The 20,968-nt window shown below is 44.6% G+C and overlaps 2 protein-coding genes across 5 annotated transcripts in view; one reads left to right on the top strand and one right to left on the bottom strand.

The window, feature by feature from the left end:
* VWCE (von Willebrand factor C and EGF domains) overlaps nt 1–20,968 on the bottom strand; it is a 40,243-nt gene that overhangs the window by 1,195 nt on the left and 18,080 nt on the right. For 3 of the 4 annotated variants that reach the window (XM_081200630.1, XM_081200631.1, XM_081200632.1), the window contains 5 exons: nt 20,143–20,225; nt 18,302–18,392; nt 17,790–17,872; nt 16,692–16,797; nt 13,826–15,864 (listed from right to left, as the gene is read on the bottom strand). In XM_081200630.1, coding sequence (XP_081056756.1) covers nt 15,104–15,864; nt 16,692–16,797; nt 17,790–17,872; nt 18,302–18,392; nt 20,143–20,225 — 1,124 coding nt within the window. In that variant the 3' untranslated portion in view covers nt 13,826–15,103. Of the gene's footprint in view, nt 1–13,825; nt 15,865–16,691; nt 16,798–17,789; nt 17,873–18,301; nt 18,393–20,142; nt 20,226–20,968 lie in introns of those variants that run through there. The other variant, XR_014009774.1, reaches the window with a different exon arrangement.
* LOC308594191 (pepsin A-like) lies at nt 3,146–12,770 on the top strand. The gene is made up of 9 exons (XM_081207044.1): nt 3,146–3,296; nt 3,875–4,031; nt 5,115–5,232; nt 6,761–6,879; nt 8,424–8,623; nt 9,791–9,907; nt 10,196–10,331; nt 11,499–11,591; nt 12,486–12,770. Exons 1-9 carry the CDS (start codon nt 3,241–3,243, stop codon nt 12,636–12,638), a joined length of 1,149 nt encoding a protein of 382 aa, XP_081063170.1. The 5' UTR covers nt 3,146–3,240; the 3' UTR covers nt 12,639–12,770.

Here is a 20,968-nt window from a genome sequence, read left to right as displayed (position 1 = left end):
CTCGCATCCTCTGGTTCAGAAGTTGACTGTCACTGTGCTCTTGTTTATACTTTATGCACAATAATGCAAATGCCCTGGATGAGCTACCATGAGAAGTATAATAGAAAATGTAAAATAAGCCTCTTTACAAGCAAGTGCAGTTGCTACTAACAGATGCACAATTGTGCAGTACTTGTTAGAGGGGTTTTTTAATGAAATGGAAGAATTTGGGAGGGATAAAGCATGACCAAACCAGACCATGCAAACCAAGGGACTATGAGATCAAGCAAACATTGAGGATGCCCTGAGAAGTGGGAGATTACAGCTGTCCAACAATAAACATGTAAACAATGTGGGTTAATACTACATTAAACATGATAGAGCTGGTGGCACCTTTTCCATCCGTCATATACACATTTTAATATAAGACCTTGTTGGGCAAGTTAGCATTGTCACAATTTTGGCAATGCCATAAAATCTAACTGATGCACATTCTTTATCTAGGTAGGAGCTGTAACACTTGCCCTGTCAACTGGGCTCATAGTTACCCAAGGGCATTTTCAGACAAGCAAGTGGAAGAAGAGTCAAATTACTAGGGAACATTACCATGGCTCAGTATACCTGAAGGAGCTTCTCCACCCCCATTGTTCTGCCCAGATACTGAGGTCCAGCTCCAAGGGCCTTCTGGCAGTTGCCTCACTGCAAGAAGCAAAGCTACAGGGAACCAGGCAGAGGGCCTTCTCTGTAGTGGCATCCGCCCTGTGGAATCCCTCCCACCAGATGTCAAAGAGATAAACAACTACCTGACATTTAGAAGACATCTGAAGGCAGCCCTGTTCAGGGAAGTTTTTAATGTGTGACATTTTAATGTATTTTTAATCTTTGTTGGAAGCCGCCCAGAGTGGCTGGGGAAGCCCAGCCAGATGGGCGGGGTACAAATAATTATTTATTTACTTACTTACTTACTTACTTATTATTATTATTATTATTATTATTATTATTATTATTATTATTATTTATTTACTAGGTCTACTTCTCAAGCAGCAGATGAAGTGATAATTCTCTTCCTGGATTGCACCAGGTCAAATGGGACTCTCAAGATGAAATCCCCACACATAGAAAACTGGCGTGTCAGGGAGAAGCCTAAATTACAACCCTTTTCTGGGGCGTTTATTGTTTGATCAGAACCTTTACTCTCTTTTTTAAAGGAAGGAATGTTATATCGTGAGAATCTCCCCAACCCCCAGTCTAGATACAGATTTACCAAGTCAGCTGATGTTTGTGACCTGAGATGCACAGGATTGGAGGCATTATATGCCAAGAAATTAAAACATTTCTAACGGAAACTGTTTATCAGTTTCACAAATTTATTGAGTTCTGTAATCTACTCTGTCTCTCTGCTAAATGTCCCCAAGCAGAGAATGAAAATTAAATTCCATTAATTAACAAACTACACAAGAGTATCAGGAGACAGCTGATAAACAGTATTTGCAATGCCATTTTCATATTTTACGATAAATAAGGAGCAGATATGCAGCATGGCAGTTATCAGGCCAGTCAGCACAATAACACAATAACTTTAGTAAAGGTCGCCTGAGAACTCATACACATCTATCCCACATTGCAATTCACTTAATTTTCTGGGGGTTTGCTTGTTCCTGCCAGTTCAGGACCCCAATAGCTTTAATGGAAAATAAAGTTTGTTATCTAATGCTTGCAATGATTTAGTGTCTGATGGAAAAACCCTAACTCTTTGAAGCACTTCACTTGCAGTTATCCCATCCAGAGTCATAACAAATCTGGGCTTGCCACCAGTCCTACCTTTCTGGAGATTTATGGCTTTTATTGTACATTTACAAATTTGTTGTTTTATATATTTTTATTCTTTTATGCATTTTCATGGAATGAAATACTATGCATAAAGAAAAACTGCAATGACCTTAATACAAATCAACACAGCACACATAAATGTAACAACTGTACTTGTAAGGCTAAGAGGGAAATCACTATTTCTCAGAAAGTTAGGGCACTGGTTTGAGTGTGGGAAAATGTTTTCTGCTCTGCAATGGATGCAATAGCAAAAGCATCATCTAGATCCATCACAACTCAAATAATGCACAGCATTGGCCCTACCATTAGGCAGAGTGAGGCAGCAGATGATTAAAGGCAAGGAATGACTAGAGCTGTGTTTATCAAGCGGCCTTTCCTGCACCAACTATGATAGACTGATGCCCTCAAGTGCAGCAGAAAGTGTCCATCACCAGGGCTGAAGTAAGATTTAATAGCTAGTCTGGTTGACTTTTGTAACTGGAACAGGAGAGTTACAGCAAAATGTCTTGAGCCAGTTTTGACAATCCATGTACTTTAAAAATGCTTTGAAAGGGAGGCTAGATCTTTTTTTAAAGTTGGCTCCTATTTTTTTAAAGTTCATAAAATGGCACATGGGCAGAAAAAGGGTCTAGCTTTGTGCCTTACTACTAATGAGATCAATGGCATCATAAAACTGGCTCCCATTACACTCATGCAACCAGATTCCACGTAGTACTACTGCAAATGCAACCAACATGCTAGTTTAGGGGCAGGGGTTGTATTCTCCCAGTGACAACTTATTGCTATGTGTTCTGAACACACCCAGAATAACAAGGATGAGTGACTGGATTTACCACAGTTTCTAGGAGTTCAACCTATCAGGTGATCTTTAGCTATGCTGCTGTGCTACAATATAAAATAATATTAAACAGCATATTTAAAATACAGTTCCTTACATTTTCTGTTTTTTTTAAAGAAAACATATTTGTGCTTATTGTCCTGAGTACTATAAGAAAATATTTTCTTTTTAGTAAACTAAGTCCTACACAGAGTAGGCCCATTGGAATTGATAGACACTGTGAACTTAGGCCCATGTATATCAATCGGTCTACTCTAAGTAGGACTTGGTTGAATACAATGCATTATGTAAGTGCCCTTGACACCTGTCATTGTGTTCTGATGGGTTTTAATGTCACATGAGTTTCAGCACTCTTTTAGGTCAAGATCCTAATGCAAATGGAAATGAATGAACTTGGAACGTTCTCTAAGCCTTTTATTTAAGGACATAAAAAAAAATCTTATCAGGAAGGTTTGCATTTCTTATCAGAGTTGCAAATACGATATGAAAGACTTGGAGCTTCATGTATATAAGAAGCAGCACCCTGCTGTGTTGCTCTACAGTTGGGACCCACATTTCATTTTCATCAGCGGCTTGGGGATAAAGGAGACATCATGAAGTTGCTTTTGCTTCTGGGCTTGGTGGCACTCTCCCAGTGCTTGGTGACCAAGTAAGTACTGGGGTTTCAGCTTTCTTGAAGGAAAGGAGGTACACTCTGATTCAGAAACATCCAGCCTTATGTTTAAACCAGGGAGGGTGAAGCTATAGTCCTCCAGATTTTATTAGATACAACTCTCATCAGTCTTCACTATTGGCCAAGCTAACTGGGACTGATGGGTGCTGGAATCCAACAACATCTGGAGGGCCACATATCCTAACCAGGCTCTAAACTTGGTTCAACAAGCTCTTTCAGCAAACTCTCTGTCTCTGATACCAAGCAAGCCATAAACCCTTTGCTGTGTCCCAGTTCTACCCCCAAAAACTAAAGAAAGCATTAAAAAATTATCTATTCAGCCAGCTAGCCATCTACAAAAACCCTGTACATTCCTAGGGTAGGAGGTGCCATCTTTCTATAGAAAACTTGGTGAAGCCATTCTTGACTAGGATCTCCAAGGCCTACTACATTGCAAATACTGAAAGTCCTAAAACAAACTTTGCTTTGCAAGCTTCAAGAACTAGAATATATATTTTCTCCTATCACCTTGCCATCTTTCTTTCTTTTTCCCCTTCTCACTCTTTGCTGTTTAGGGTCCCTCTGAGGAAAGGGAAATCCCTGAGGCAAAACCTTAAAGAACATGGGCTGCTGGAAAAATACCTGGAGAAACATCCTCACAACTTGGGCTCAAAGTATTTCCCCAGCCAAGGCAACGCAAATGCCGCTGAGCCCTTGGAGAATTACATGGATGTAAGTATTCTTTATTCATAGGTTATAACTGAAACAATACATTACTGAATTTTGGTAAAGAGAAGGAACTGACCAGGGTTATTATGTGCTTGCAAAATTGGTTCACTCAGTATAAAATTAAAATCTGAAAAGGAGAAGATCAGGAGTGGGACCTACATCTTGGTAACCAGTCAACCCAATCTATCCCTTCCAAAAATTCCCACACCAATTCTTCATTGCTAAGCATCCTTGGTTTGTTCTTCAGCCACTTCTATCCTTCACTGAGGCACTCCCATCCTGGCACTTAGTGTTCCACTGCCAGAGACTACCCTTAGGACTTCTCCAGATGACCTTTTTATTAGCATTCATATTGATTTGCATCTACAAAGCTTATGTGGTAGTTAGACTATGCCTGGACTTTATTGAGCATTTGCTCTGTTTATTTATGGGGCAGTCATACCACAATGAACATTCATCCTGATCTGCTTGCAAGGTGTTTACATGTCTTCCTGTTAATAATTTGTTCATCCCATACTTTCCCCATCATTTTTCTAATGGCCAAAAGTGAGGTTTTTTTAAAAGCAGATTTGTTGCTCTAGGTCAATGGAGCACTTTAATCCACTTTAATTTTGCAGACCTAAAGCACCCTTAGATCTGTGGTATAATGTATTTAGAACATTTTAGCAGAGGTTTCCGTGCAAACCCCTTCCTGAATGCAGAAGTGGTTTGCATGGACTCCTGCCAAACTGAGCAGGATTTAACCCTGCTGCTTGGACTGCACACACCCTGTTTCCAACAGGGAACAGGTATGCACAGCCAACATGGAATTTAACCCTGCCCTCATGCCTATCAGATGATGTCACAAGTGATGTCAGCTGATGGGCAGGTGGCTGTGGTTTGGAGAGTCTTCAGGGCCAACATGGACTCCTGGTGGACCAAGATTGGCCCACAGGCCAGAAGTTCTTCACCCTTGTCATATGAGCTTCCAATTAACCAATCAGAATGGATGCTCAATAAGCGGGTCACCAGGAAGAACTTCTGTCTCCAGGTGAATCTTCTGTGGTGCAATAGTAATGATAACACCCCATTTTCTTCCCCCCACAGATTGAGTACATTGGCACCATCTACATCGGTACTCCACCACAGCAGTTCACAGTCCTCTTTGACACCGGCTCCTCCAACTTGTGGGTCCCTTCTGTGTACTGCTCCAGCTCAGCCTGCTGTAAGTAGCCTTTAGAATTGGGAATGGACTAGGTAATCCTTTCAGCCCATGTCTAGCGATCACCTCCTCAATGTATATTCATGGTGGTCATGCAAAATGCAGCCCTAATATTAGGCTTAAGTGGACAGTTGCCTAGACTAGCCCATGGCAGGTGGCAATAAAGGGAATCAAGGTGGAACAACAACACAAGGTCTACCTTCACATATGGCAGGGGTAAGGAACCGTTCCCAGCCCGAGGGTCACAATCTCTCATGGGCAACTTTTCAGAGGCCTCATGTCAGCAGTGTGTGGGACCAGAGGTAAAAGGGGATAGACAACCTCTAAAGGAGACAGCCCAGTTGCAGTCCCCCTCCCCAGAAATCAGGCCCCGCAAATAATAAGATACATACACAGCATGTTATGAGATTAAATTAGGCCACAACTTTATTAAAATTCAGATGCAGGAGAACCTTGGCTTAGGCATTGGGTGTATATCCCTCTCCGACCCTGGCTGGGAACTAAGGAAGAGCAGGGATTGGTAGGAGTTCAGGGGGACACCACAGAACATAGGTTTATGCGGCTGGGCCCCCCAACTCCTCCCGTATGGGGGTTCTGACCACGCACCGAGCACTCATGGTCAGTGGTACCCAGCATAAAACCCCTCTAACGGGGGCCTGCTAACACCGCCATGTGAGAGACTGTGTTACCCCTCGGTCACATTGATGGACTAAAGGATTCCGCCCAAGGCCTAAAAGCACCACCCGAGACTGCGAAAATCGTAGCCTCACTGCCAAGATTTCCCACAGCTGAAAATGCCTACCACTTGCAAAAGTTTAGCAACAACACACAAACCACTCTTCCAGATGCTCTGACCAGAATGGCTGACCAGCATTGCCGGCAGCTTCCTTTTCTGGTTCCCAGCTCCGCCCCGGGGCCACAACTGATTGGCTGATGGTGCACATCACCTGGATGACCTACAGCCTAGGGGGACGGTCCAGGGGTTGGAGCAGCTGGCAGGCATGACCCCGTGGCAAAAGCTGCCCATGTCATGACTGGTGAACAGTCATTCCAGTCATTCCAGTCATACAAAGTTGGAGGTTTCTATTCACACACATACCACACACTCCAATCGCCACCCAACATAGCAAGAGGCATTAACAAATTTCAAGGACACATTCGAGCCAGACAAAATCCCTTGGGGAGTGTGGGATGGGGAAGGAATGACCTGGGATGGGGAAGGAGGAGTCCTCAGGGGCAGGCAGAGAGGCCTGGAGGGTTGCATTTGGGCTCTGGGCCTGGAGGTTCCCCACCCCTAATATTTGGGGAAGTGACATGAGGGGATATGCATCTCTCTGCATCTACTCAACCGGCTAGAGAGGAGCATTCCCCCTAGCACTGGCCAGGTGTTTTCCCCTCACAACCACAGCCAGCTCCCATTCAGCTGAGGTTAGAAGAAAGAGCTTTCACATTGTAGTACTGAGGCAGCTCACGTTAAACATGTTAAACCTGAACGCCACAACATCACGGATTAACTCCTTTGTGTTTTCAGCAAACCACAACCGCTTCAACCCCCAACAGTCCTCCACCTACCAGGCCACCAGCCAGAGCGTCTCCGTCACATATGGCACCGGGAGCATGACTGGATTCCTAGCCTATGACACCGTCCAGGTAAACTGTTGGGGGACAAAGAATGATGGGCAGCCAGTTTGGAAGCTAAACACTGGGCATAGGTGGATAAAGAGGAGCAGTACCGACTGAGAACCAGTGCCTTTTTTCTGGGGGTACTCAAGGGTATGCAGTACTGGCACCTCTTTTTCTAGAAGCAAAGCACTGCTGAGAACCATAGAACTAAAATACATCACTCTTTGCCAACTTGGGGAGCTTCATATATTTTGGGCTATGCTCCTCATCAGCCTCAGCCACCACACCTTTCAGAATCTGCATTACAAATCATATTCTATACTTTACAGCTTGCACTTAGCTATGCTAGATTCCCTGTTATCTAGAATCCCTGCACAATTAGCAGAAGGTTCTTTGAAAAAGGATGTTTATATAGAGTAGGATTTACCTAATGAGTCCTGGCAGTGCAATATCTGCCTGAGGGTTTCTGCTTGCACAATGGGGCTTCCCCCCCTCCTCCCCAACTTGCCCAGCAGTGCACCCCCCATTTTTTCTGGGGGGAGGGGTTGAAAGGACACCCAAAACAGATGGAGGGGAGATCGTTCCATCTGGCAAACTGCAAGACATTCACCATAGCACAATGATGAATTCCACCCACAGTGTTTTTCCTAGGTTCTCAAAGGACTCCACAAACATTGGTCCCATTTGAATAGAACTCAGAATCAGTTTAGTGCTACACAATTGAGCCTGGTTCAGACTTGTTGTGTTTAATAAGGTCAAAATGTGGTTAATTTAAATGATGGCTTACTTAAATAATCCAAGATCAAACTACGGTTTCTGATCCTGGCCTTCTTCAATAAACCATAGTTTAATGACAAAATGGTTAATTAAAAAAAAGGAAATGAGTACTTCTTTTATTCCATGGCAGAGGAGGATTGCTCATGTAGTACTAAAACTATGATTTAGCATTAGGTCCAAGCCAGGCCAATATAGCAGTCCTTGCAACAGACCACTATCATGATTCCCATGTTAAGGGCAAGGAGGCTGAGAGTGGCTTAGCTAAGGCTACTTTTCCAATTTGTGGATGAGCTGAGCTTTGAAGAAGGGGAGTTCCAGCTCACACTCAAGATTACACCGGCTGAAGAGCAAAAAAAGAGCCTTTATTAGGGTTGCTATATTTCAAAAAGTGAAAATCTGGACACAAAAGTTGTTGAGCTTTTATTTCAAAATCTCACAGAGAGAGAGAGAGAGAGATTTTAAAGCTTTCCCCCCCCTTTGGAAATTTGCCAAAAAATCAACACTTCCAATATGGGCTGCCATACGCCTATACACCTGGGATTCCCCGGACATTTCAACCAATTTTTCGATTTTTGAAAATTCTGCCCGGACGCCATTTTTGATGAACGAATTCCAAATATGTCCGGGAAATTCTAGGTGTATTGTTGCCCTAGCCTTCATTATGTTGCGTGGTTAACAAAAAGTACTGACCATCACTGCTGCTACCACCACCACCACCACATACATCAGCTAGCAAGTGGAATATTTTCATGTAATTTCATAATGTATCTGACTGTGGCTTCTCTCGCACATAGGTGGGAAGTATTGAGGTCACCAACCAGATTTTTGGCCTGAGTGAGACCGAGCCCGGCACTTTCCTTTATTACTCCCCCTTTGATGGCATCTTGGGTCTGGCTTACCCCAGCATTGCCTCCTCTGGTGCAACTCCTGTCTTTGACAACATGATGAGTGAGGGTCTGGTGTCTCAGGATCTCTTTTCCGTCTACCTGAGTTCGTAAGTACTGTATGAGCTATCTGAGAGCATTTCCCCACAAAGGGATGCAGCAGGGGCCCATTGCTAATGGACAGAGGACATGAGAACTAAGTAGGTTGTTTCTAGAAACTCAGCAGCAGGGAAACTTGTGCTGGATAGCAAGTCCAAAATTTGACCCAAACACCAAATTTAGCTTCATGTCTAAGCACAAAACTGCATGCAAGTCTTTTTAAAATATTGGGGATGTTGACTTTATTCCTCACTAGCTATCACCATATCAAGCATCACCTAGGGCTCGACTGGACAAAGAACTAGACAACTACTAAATATATTACAACTTATAGATGATGGTGGTGATGTAACACTTTTTATAAGTGCTTGTTGCCCTTTACTTACTCTGACATCATAGTCTTTACAACAGCATGGATGGCAAACCTGTTTCCCTTCTGATGTTGTTGGACTCTGACTCGCATCAGTCTCAGCCAGCATTTTGGGGTGGATTCAATCACATACTGAAAGCTTATTTGGAGGTCTTGTGCAACAAGCCCATTTCCCCCAAAAGATCAATAAGGAGAATACCAGTAATTTCCTTATTTTCAGTAAGGAAATTAATGGGGAAATGCAGTAGAAAGCGTGGATAACACTTGCTTTGATGCAACGCCATCTATCCTCCCCACAAACAAATAGTAATGAACGCTTATTAAATATCCAACATCATCAAATCTCCCTGCAAGCAAATGAGGATGAATGCTCAATAAACAGATCATCTGAAAGCACCCTATGCTATGTGAAAGATTCTCTGCCTTAGATTCTGAGCAGCTGCAACCAGTCAGAGAAGACAATAATGGACTAGGTGGACAAACAGTCCCACCTTGAGAGCCAGTGTGGTGTAGTGGTTATGAGCGGTAGATTCATAATCTGGGGGACTGGGTTCGATTCCCCGCTCCTCCACATGCAGCTGCTGGGTGACCTTGGGCTAGTCACGCTTCTCTGAAGTCTCTCAGTCCCACTCACCTCACAGAGTGTTTGTTGTGGGGGAGGAAGGGAAAAGAGAATGTTAGCCACTTTGAGACTCCTTCGGGTAGTGATAAAGCGGGATATCAAATCCAAACTCTTCAAATCCAAATCCAACTCTTCACCTTATATCGGGCAGGTTCTTAGAGTCCTCTGTTGTTATTTTCTTCTCAGCAATGACCAGAGTGGAAGCTTTGTGATGTTCGGTGGTGTCGACTCATCCTACTATTCTGGGAACCTCTACTGGGTGCCTCTCTCTTCTGAGTCTTACTGGCAGATCACTCTGGACAGGTAACAACAACTTCAGTCATCACTTCAGTCAGAGGCCACCATGAAGAAGGTGCAAAATATGATGTGATCAGCTGAGACACATATGAGATTCAGAGAATAGCTGAGGGAGGGAGAGCAAGCAGGAAAGAGGCAGAGGCAGGGAGAGCAGCCATGGAAAGTTGTACCTTACACGCAATGGGTGGATCTCACGAGAGCATTTCTCCCACATTTCCTCATGGGCACCTTGTGGGCAAAAAGATGAAGGTTGCTTTCTCTTTGTCACATTTGACCTACCTGTGTTCTCTTCAGCATCACCATGAATGGCCAGGCTATTGCATGTTCCGGCGGCTGCCAAGCTATTGTTGACACTGGTACCTCCCTCTTGGCTGGTCCCCCTCAAGGCATTTCTAACATTCAATACTACATTGGTGCAAGCAACGGTGAGGTAAGGAAAGAAAAGAAAAGAAGGGAGGCTTCCAAAGGTACCAAAGAGACTGGTATGATGGAGAGTATGTATGTGTGAGAGAGGGGGGGGGGAGAGAGAGAGATGAGTTCAGTGCCAATTCTGACTCCTAGGTGTTGGTTGTTGTTGTTTTTAAAAAAGCACTGATGTGGGCCTGCAGTGGGAAATATGTGGCTCTTCATATGTTGTTGAACACTAACTCCTATCAGTATAGGGGACAAGTTCCTCACCTGTGAGGTAGGCCAAAATCAGATTATGAAGAGAGAAAAGGGGAAGTTGGTTATTCCTCAGCTTTCCTGTGCCCTTTATTCATTGTACAAAGAACCTTCTGCTCGTGGCTGGAAGGCAGGGTAAATATGGATATATGTGAGTCTGAGGTTTTTTTAAAAAAATTAATGAGATGCTTGGGGTTTTAGAAGAAAAGTTACTTTGGTGCTATTGTTATGGTGAATGCAAACAGCTTCCCTAAGAAAGATCTTCTGCTGCAGGAGCATTCCCTTTTCGATCCAAACTAGATTGTTGCCAAGAAAAGGTCATTTCCATCCAAACACCAGCCAGCTAGCACTATCATGGGAAGGTAGTGCAAGAAGGTGGTTGCACAAATGTTGTCTGTGGTGGCAAGCGGCCCAGTTCCAACCCTGCCCTCATGATTTGAGTGGTGCTATTTGTTTTCTATACTGCATCCCCACCCCCACCCCAGAGCTGTCATAATCGTTTTCCTCTATTTGCAACATTCAGGGTGTGTGTGTGTGCTGCTGCTTTTGCAGCCAGAACAGCACCACTCATGCAACAGAGAAAGGCTTGAGGAGCCACCAAGATCTGCAGAAGTAGAACAATCTTTAGGAAACCTGGAGGGTGGGGGGACTCCAGATACAGTCCAATGAAGGCCATGGAACACTGAATTGTTGAGGTGGGAGCAGAAAATCAGGGATGGAGTGGAGTCAAATGAAGTAGAGTGGCTGGAATCCTGAATAGTAGGAACTCCACACTGCAACATTATGTTGAAGGTCCCATTTGTATTAACTAATGTCCTTCCCAGGGCCCTTCCACTTGGACTAATTGTTGGCTTTTCCTTTTGCTCTCAACATTTGAAGGCACAGTGCCACATGGCTAATCTTGTTATTTTTTATTTGTTCTATTCCACATCAGGTCAGCTGCAGTGCCATGAACAGCCTACCTGACATTGTTTTTACCATCAATGGCTATGAGTTCCCTGTGCCTGCCAGTGCCTACATTCGCCAGGTAAGGGTCATGGTTCATCTAACCTGGAATTTTCTCGAAGGGATCAGCCTGCTTATTAAATCAGTCCCACTGGCTAAAACCCGAACCAATGGATTCAAGTTACAAGAAAGGAGAATCTGACTAAACACCAGGAGAACTTTCTGATAGTAAGAGCTGTTTGACAGTGGAACAGACTTCCTTGGAAGGTTGTGGATTCTCCTTCCTTGGAGGTTTCTAAGCAGAGGTTGGATGGCCATCTGTCATGTATGATGTAGCTGAGATTCCTGCATTACAAGGAGTTGGACTAGATGACCCTCAATGTCCCTTCCAACTCTACAGTTCTATGAGTCTATGAAAAGTTGATAGGAATCAGATCCATGAAGGGGTAATAATATCATATAAATTCAATAATATAAACCTAGGAAAGATCCACACCATACATTTGAAGTACATCCAATGCACATTTAAAGCACACGACTTCCTTCCCAAGAATCCTGGGAACTGTTGTTTGTTAAGGGTACTGGGAATTGTAGCTCTGTGATAGGGAAATTACAGTCCTCATGATTCTTTGAGAGAAGTCATGTGCCTTGGATATGCTTTAAATGTATAGTGTGAACCTGCAGGGTGTGGGGAGGGGGGGAGAGAATCTCCTAATGCCACATTCCATAAAATGCACAAGCATTCAAGCAACACATGGCTGAATGAAAGGAAGGTGTGCTACGGAGACAGCTGGTGTCCAGTGAGTGACACAAACCATAAAGCCCTCCTTCTATCAATCACAGGACAGTCCCCACACAGCCCCCAACCTCACTTCAACATAGATGCTCTGTGAAGGGTCTCCCATGCCAGTGAAGCTACTCAAGTGGTGTGACACAAAAGCCAACACTAACCGTGTCTTGTTTCCCCTTGTTTCAGGGCCAAAATGGCTATTGCACAAGTGGCTTTGAGTCCATCAGCATCCCTACTCAGTCTGGTGAGCTGTGGATCCTTGGGGATGTCTTCATCCGCGAGTACTACTGTGTCTTTGACAGAGCGAACAACCAGGTCGGCTTGGCCCCTGTGGCATGAACGTGACAACATCTATTGGCAAAATGATTCCCTCAAGGTTGTTTTTACTTGCTGGGACTAAATTTAGTCACTATGCTCCCTCCCCATAAGCTGAAACACTAATAACAGTAGAATAAAAGAATATAAAGCAAATGAATTTTGGTTTGCATTCCTCACAGACTGAATACATAGCTATCTAACTAAGTATTACCAGTGAGAAATTGGAGCTGCTTTTCCTTTTTCGTGTTCATCTTTTCTAGTTTCCATGGGTCTCTACTCTTCTCTCCCTGGCTAGATCTGTTGAGCAACTTAAAACACAACACACAACATCACTCTATCCTGAATGTCTGTCCGCCAGTTCCATGTGAGAGCTTGAGCTATTTTTTACGGGTCAGAGCAACTTGCTCTGTCCATTTCTGATAAACTTCGTTCCACTGAACTTCTGATATGTTCTGCTGCACAGAGGGAATGCTCCCCCCTCACTTGAAATGGGTTAACAGAACATGAAACATAAACCTAGTCCTTGGGGATACCAAAGATACATGATGGCCCAAGAAAGGGGGAAGTCAGTGACCCCAATGTTCCAGGCAGATAGGCAGGCAAGGCACGATCAGCACCTTGGAGAGAGACCTAGATGTGGATTTCAGGACCACAGCTAATAATCCTGCAGCTGAGGCACAGCATACAGTGTCCTGGAGCAACTAGCAGATATGTCATAGCCTGGGCTAGGTATTCATTGACTAGAGGGCTCACCCGCTCTATGCTGCATCTGGCCATTGACTTCTTCTGGCCTGTGTTTTCAAGCTGTAGGGATATCTCCTCTCCTGATCCTCTGAGGAGTCTGTGGTCCAATGATCAGAATCTGGTGGCAAAAAGTGTCTCCTTGGGATTCAAGGGAGGAGAGATGGGCTCCAGTGCTAACAGCTGAGTTCCACATGGGGCAGGCCAGAGACTGGATCCAACTCCTCCATCATTCCAGAGCCATGACAAAGCCCTAGTCTGGAATTCCCAGGACACATTCACGCCAACCTGACACAGCACGTTACATGTTGCAGAAATTCTTAATGTGAAACTCTTTACTTTGAATGCTTTAGTTTTTAAAAGCCAAAAGCAGCACTTTTGAAGAAACACAGGTTAAATTTATTTGACACAAGCATTGATTTTTTAAAACAAACTCTTATCCCCCCACCATTGCTGCCTTCCCCCCCCCCCACATTGGAAACATTCACCATAATGTGAAGCCAGCAATTCAGAATGCACAGCCTCAGTTAAAAATGCATCCATCTCCAGCTGCCTGATGGGAGGTAGAAGAACCAGTAATACAGACTGAAGTCTGGACTGTAGAGATTAGATTTACACTGGACATGCTACAAGCTACTTTCCAAACTACCAAATTATGTTCCAAAAATAATTGACATCCATGATTCCTAAGCATTGAGTTTTAAGAAGTGCTGTTTCGTAATGGGACCAAGAGAGAATTCTTAGCAACCTCACAAAATTACAGTCCCCGGAGTTCGGGGCAGGGGTAGGGGAACGCCATGGCAACTAGTCTGGTTTCAAATGTCCAGTACAGATGCATCCTTATTAGACACCTCTCTGAGGTAGTTAAACAAAATCTGTCCTGCCACCAGTTTCAGGAGTTGGTTGCAAACACCTTCAAAGCCTAAAACAAATCCAAAAGGACCAAACCACTTTCAGGGAGTCTGGTGAGTGGCATGCTTCAGCAAAGAAAATGAAATTCATGTTGAAATTTAAATTTCAAAATGCAAATTTGCCTATCGATTGCGGGGGGGGGGGCATGTTTACATTTAGCTACCACAAAACGTATGTTTTTGGTGTTTGCATAAATCTAGCTCCTGTGTACTGTAATCTGAATTTCAGAACTCCTTACACAATAGTAGATCTGGTATCAAAGCCAGAAATGGAAACTAGCCAACTTTCCTTTAAAATTATCATCCCTGAAGACAGACGTTCTCGTATAAGTCCAAAAACAGCAACAGGATACTTGAGCTAGACCTGGTGTGAGAGCATTTACTAAGCAAGGGATTCCTTCCCTTGCTGGCAGCAGGCCAGTACTGCAACACAGCAAAGAGGTGAAATTAGAAAAAGTCCCTGGTCCCTGGTATATATATACTTGTCTTCTGAAGGGGCATAAGGCTGTGCTGGAATCTTTATACTGATATTTATTTATTTTTTTAAAAAGGAGGGTGATTATCCCACGTTGCTCCACAGCCAAGGAGACATTGGTTAGAGTACAAACAGGCCTTGTCATCTCAACAGTAGCTAGGGCTGAATAACTACCCCTGCTAATTAGGCCTGCTCTTCAAGAAAAGAGAAAGTAGATCCTGCCAATGATAAGTAGCAGCAGGGCCAGCTCACACCACTAGTGGCAACCTTTTTTTTTTGGTAGATCCTCTTCTACACCTATGAGGTTAAAAGTGGTTACGTTCCTCATGTTCAAAAGCAGGCCTGGTCTTTCCTTCAAGCTAGGGAGCACTGCTACCGAGGTTATTCTCACCACCAGGGGGCAATGTAAGGCTTCTCCCCCAAGTTTGCTGGTCCATGGGTGAACCTGTTGTGTGTGGGGGTCTGCCATCTTGAAGTTCCAGAGGAGAGTCTGGACTGCGGCTGGATGAAGGGGAAAGTGTTTCTGTTGGAGGTGACAGAGGAAGGCTGTGGGTATCTGAAGGCTGAAAGGAGGTGGTGGTGGACTCTGTGAGGTTAGCTACCGTTAGCGGAGTGGAAGCAGGAACTGCATTGGAGGGTGCAGGGGTCCCAGCAGTCCTTGTCATGAGGAAAAGGAGCCGAGGATGAGTCAACAGAGAGCCAAAAGAGCTTGGCCTGGTGGGAGAAGGCCTGATGTTTCCTGGCCTATTTGCAAGTGGCAAAGGAGACCATGGTCTTATCTGAGGAGTCACAGATTGGCCTAGTCGAAAAGAAGGGGGCTTGGCACTTGGTGGCCAATTGAAACGCAGCTTGATGAGACCTCCTGGTCTGGTATGATGGAGATCAACATTCTCTGGTGCCGTTGGCCTCGTTGGCACGATCTCCCAAGCACTTGCATTACTTGCCGCAAGTTGAACATCTGGACCAAGTGAAGCAGGTGTGGGAATGGGAGTGCAGAGGCTGCAGTTCCTCTCAGACATTGGGTCCATGGAACGCCTCTGGAAGGTTTGCAAGCCTGCCTTTGATTCTCCATCTTCCAAGTGAGAATTGGCTAGGCTCTTCTCCAGCGAAGCCACATCATCTGTTGTGAAACAACCACAGACCAGGCTGAGCACTGCTTACCCTGAATCATTCCAGTAAACTCTCAGCTTTTGGCCTAGGTTACAAACCACAAATTCTGAACTTCAAGGGCCATAGGTGCACATAAACACAAATGCACATTCTGCACCACACCATGAGATGCAAACACACACACACACACACACACACACACACACACACACACACACACTATGGTGGCAAATTTCTGAGCTTTCTTGATTCTGAGTAACCTGGGCACAACTAACACTCTGCTTCCTTTGGAAGTACATTGCAATAAACTTGACAGCTTTGAGCCAATTTGCATGTTTAAAAATTTGGGGTTGGTGGGAATTAACATGGGAATTAACTTAAGAGACAGCCAGGAATTAGGGGAATTAGCTCCTCAGCCTCCCTCACTTCCTCTACCAGAGGTGAACTAGGCTTTATTTCCCCTGGGTCAAAGGCCCAGTTTGCCACCACCCCCGTGCGCATGCACACACACACACACACACACACACACGGAGCCTCAATGGAGCCCCTCTGGAGGCTTCACTCAGGGCCAAAAACCCGGCTAGCCCCCCACCCCCACCCCCGTAGCTCTGCCTCTACCACCACACCAAATTTCATGAGAGACAAATAAAGGCACTTTCTGTGGGCATTCCTGTGCATAAGGAAACTGCAGAGTTTTCCTTAAAGTGGGTAATGCTACCTGGCCACAGAGTTTTATTTTTCTGTTTCCAAAATGTGAAAGAATTTCCCCTGCTGTGAGATTTGACGATGCTGAATTTATATCACAACACAAAATGCAGGTACGATGAGCACCCCTACCTGGAACTTCATTACCATGGCAGTCGGGGCAGCAATGTGTAGGGGGGCCAAACAGCTCCGCACAGGTGCCTGGACAGGGCCTCTTCTCACAACTCACCTCTCCAAGCTGAGGGACATAAAGCAACAGAGGAGAGGCTGAACTGGTTCAGACAAAAACTGGAAACCATGGCTTCTTCCTGTTTATTTGAAAGGGGTTTTAACCCACTCAACGCCAAAACCTTCTCCCAGAGCAGCTTACAGATCACTATAAACAATACAAACCCTGCCCACAGGCTTACAATCTAAAAAGACACACCACAAAAAAGTGGATTGGGATGAAGGAGGAGATGCACACACTCAAGCACAACTTTTTTCTGATGACCAACTGAGTTGGAAAAGCTCAAGAGGAGGAGTCCAAAGTTGCTGGTCTCTCAGCTGCACTGATGGAGTGCCCAGGCATCCTTTCGTTTCCCTCCTCTGCTGGAGGCTGATGTAACAGCTTCAGCCATGTGACAGTGGATGATGAATCAGGCATCTTAGCAATCACCACATCAATGAGTTGCAGTGAGCCTTTGTTTGTGTGGTTCCCTCCCCTTTCACATATCAGAGGAAGGCTTTAAACTAACCACAGTTCCCTGTGACATCATAATTTGGATAACTGTTATGTTGATTAAACAATGGCTAGTGAAAACATGTTAGGATCAGCTTCTGGTTTAAACAAATCACAGTTCCAAGCTCAGGTGTCACAGGAAACAGTGGTTAGCTTAAAACGGTAAGTGGATGCTTCTGGCAAGGGAATGAGGAGGAGACAGGAAAGAAAGAAAGAAAAAACCTTTCCCCCAAGAAGGTAAAACAATACTTTCAAGCTTTGGGGTACTAGATAAAGAACATTCATTTATTATTTTTCTGGGTTGCAGTCTTGCTAAAGGCCATCTGATCTCCTTAATGGAACCCAGCAGTTCAATACCCCCAAACTTTATTCCCAGGCCTGCTGACAATAATAGCACTAATACAGAGCAATGGGAAGAGCAAGAGAACAGTGTGGGAGTGGAAGTGTAACCCTTTTGAACTGCAAACCATCCCAGGCTCCCCCCCTCTCCCAAGAGCTTCACAACTCACCTGGCAAGTACAATGAATGCAGGGTTCACCTTCTGGTACAAAGACGTGTCCATTCACCACTTTCCTCCCTTTGTAATTGCAGTCTACAAAAGGAGAACAGCACAACAGATATAATTTTAGCCACAGAGACCTCGCACCTAGTCTGATTAGAGAGACAAGAAACCAGACATATTAGAATGTTGGTATTCACACACATAAGTAGGACAGTTACTTCCTCTAGCACTAAACAGCGACTATCACAAAAACCTGGAATGCCCTAGCTACTTAATGCTGCACAGTTGCAATGTACAAGTTAAGTTATATAAATGCATTCCCATGCAATTAAAAAGGCAATGGGACAACAAACCATTAGCTATTGATCTGAATACTATAAAACCATTCTAATGACTGATATATCCTTTTCAGTTTTAGTGAGGATACTATATTGCACAACTAGCCCTCATTTTTTTAAAAACAAAACAAAACAATTTTTAAATTATTATCTGGAAAAGCCCTAAGATCATAATGCTTACCATGACAAACTGGACAGCACTCTCCTTCTGGGTGGAAAGGATATGTACAAAAGACAACACAGTCCACAGGAGAACATGCCACAGAGCCTAGCTATAAGAAAACACACACACACACACACACACACACACACAGAGAGAGAGAGAGAGAGAGAGAGAGAGAGAGAGAGAGAGAGAGAGAGAGAGAGAGAGAGAAATCCTTCATTAAATGGCAGAGAAATATAGAGAGCCTTGCCTTTCATTTCAAACCTCCCAGCCAATCTGTTTCAGGCTACAAAGCATCTTATATAACCCTAGGCACTTATTACTACTTGTTTAACAGATCAATTCAACTTCTTGGCTGTGGCAGCCAACGGCATAACTAGCTGCTCGGGTGGCTGGTGTGGCAAGCACATCCTGCAGCCAGGGGTGGGACGAGCCCATGAGGGCAGGGCGAGCTGCGTAGAGCCTCTCCACTGCCTTCCCCTCAGCTGTAGGCTGGCTGAGGGAGAGGTGGTGGGCAGATGCAAGCTCCATGCTGCCGTTTCAGGCAGCGCCGAGCCTGCAGGCGCTCAAGCCTCTCCCAGGAGAGACGTGTGGCTCAGGCATGCTGCAGGCCCTGCGGTAAGTGCCAGCCCCCGTGGTGTGGCGCCCAGTGCCACCCGTGTTTCGTTGCGTTTGTTGACTGAACTAAAAAGTTCCCTGAGCCCAATTTTTAAAAAACTCATATTTTTGTCATTTTGTCACACACACCCTCAATGATGACACCCGGGGCGGCCTGCACCCACCGCACTCCCTTCCTTCGCCACTGGTGGCGGCAGCAGCAAGACTTAATGCTGTGGTGGAGGCACTGCTGCATCCAAAGCCCTGTTGCTTGCCTGGGCAGAGAGTTGGGTCGGGGGAGCAGGAAGATTCTGCTTTTGTTTTTTAAAAAACAAATTCAGTGAACATCTCAAATTATCTCAATAACACAATATCAGCTTTTCAAATTCGTTTCAATAAAGACAGCCTCTTTACTGCTAATGCACTAAAAAAATTAATAGCAACTTCAATCATATAACATTCTATATCATAAACACATGACATCCTTCCAAATTAATAGTGCAGCCCTTTAAATGTCTCCTCAGAAGTAAGCCCTACTCAGTCCAACTGGAGTTTATATTCCCAGATAAGCAGGTATAGGATTGCTGCCTAGGGTTGCATACACACTATAACTTTCAAAGCACATTTGAAAAACAATTTCCTTCAGAGAATTCTGCCCACTGTAGTTTACCGCTCACAGAGTTAAACTTCCCAGCAACTCTTAATGAACCACAGCACCCTTAATTCTTTGAGGTAGATAATGTGCTTCAAATGCACATTAGAGGAATATAGTGTATACAAAGCCTAACTTTCTGGGGAAGCTGCCTTATACAATCCCAGATAAGACTTTAGCCTTCTTTGGGCTTTACATTTACAGTTAAGTAAACCTGCGTGCGAAGGCAGTGCAGGTGAGAGCATTGCCTCCACCTCTCCTGTTGCCATCTCACTTGCCTGCTGACTTGTGGAAGGCGGCAGTCTGAAGCAGTGAGCCTTTTGCATCTGTGGAGGCCTCCCTTTGCATTTTAGAGCACTGACGCCTTAAAGAGGGCTGCTGTTTGTTGCTGTATTTTTGCTTGCTCTGTAGCAGGCACGGGAACACTGTGGCCTTGTTATTGGACTGCAGCTCTCATCAGCCCCAGCCGGCATGGCCAGTGGTCAGGGGTGATGGGAATTGTAGTCCAGTGACATTGGCAGGGTCACAGGTTTCCCAAGCTTGCTCTGTAGGACCTGTTCCTAGGGCAGAACACTCCTTATAGGCTGGGAGAGGAGAACAGAGAACTTACCAAACAAATGCAGCTTAGGCAGGGGTCCAAGACAGAGGGGAATGTCTCATTGTTGTAAAAGACTCTTCCTGCATAGGTACAGCCTTCAGACAAGAAAAAAGAAAAACACGCTTAGTTTGTCAACTTGGGTCACGTCAACAACCTGCTTTTATCTCATTCTTTTATCTTGTGAACTGCCCTGGGATCTTTTGACAAAGGGTGGTATATAAATCTAATAAATAAAATATAAAATAAAATAAAATAGGGCAATGTGGGTCGTGACTCTTAACAATTACCTTTTTTCAGCCCATCTACACTATACACTTAAAACACCATTATTCAGCTTTCAACATAAAGAATCCTGGGAGCTGTAGTTTGTTAAGAGGGTTGAGAGTTATTGGGATTGAACCACTTTGGATCTGTGATCCAGTGTGGATCTGTGAAGGGAATAGGGTGTGTGGGGAGGTGTGGGGGTGTCTCCTAACAACTCCCAGCACCCTTAACGAACTACATTCCTGGGATTCTTGACATAAAGCCATGCATTTCTAAAGTGGTGTGGTGATGCTTTAAATGCATGGTGTGGATGGGGCCTTACATATGCAAACTGCAACAAACAGCAGCAGTCTTCTTCAGACATTAGATTTATGGTTAGGTAAACACGAGGGTCAGTGGGGACAAGAACACAATCTTTGCATTCCCATTCCCAGCCAAATCATGGAAGTCAATACATGGAGCATAGTACGCTTGTGGGCTTCCCACAGGTATCCAGTTAGCCACTGTGAGAACAGGATGTTGGATTAGATGGGTCTTTGGCCTCATCCAGCTTGTCTTATGTTCTTCCTTTAGT

The sequence above is a fragment of the Podarcis bocagei genome, assembly GCF_964188305.1.
Source record: "Podarcis bocagei genome assembly, chromosome: 1".
In the NCBI taxonomy this organism is placed as follows: domain Eukaryota; kingdom Metazoa; phylum Chordata; class Lepidosauria; order Squamata; family Lacertidae; genus Podarcis; species Podarcis bocagei.
Note: the sequence above shows the minus strand (reverse complement) of the source record. Positions and strands in the feature narration are given on the sequence as shown.

What these genes read in the sequence shown, in the direction of transcription:
- LOC308594191 (XM_081207044.1), top strand. Translation starts at nt 3,241, where the DNA reads ATGAAGTTGCTTTTGCTTCTGGGCTTGGTGGCACTCTCCCAGTGCTTG. An exon ending in CCTTGGAGAATTACATGGAT is followed by an intron (nt 4,032 to 5,114) that starts GTAAGTATTCTT and finishes TTCCCCCCACAG; the next exon opens with ATTGAGTACATTGGCACCAT. An exon ending in TAGCCTATGACACCGTCCAG is followed by an intron (nt 6,880 to 8,423) that starts GTAAACTGTTGG and finishes TCTCGCACATAG; the next exon opens with GTGGGAAGTATTGAGGTCAC.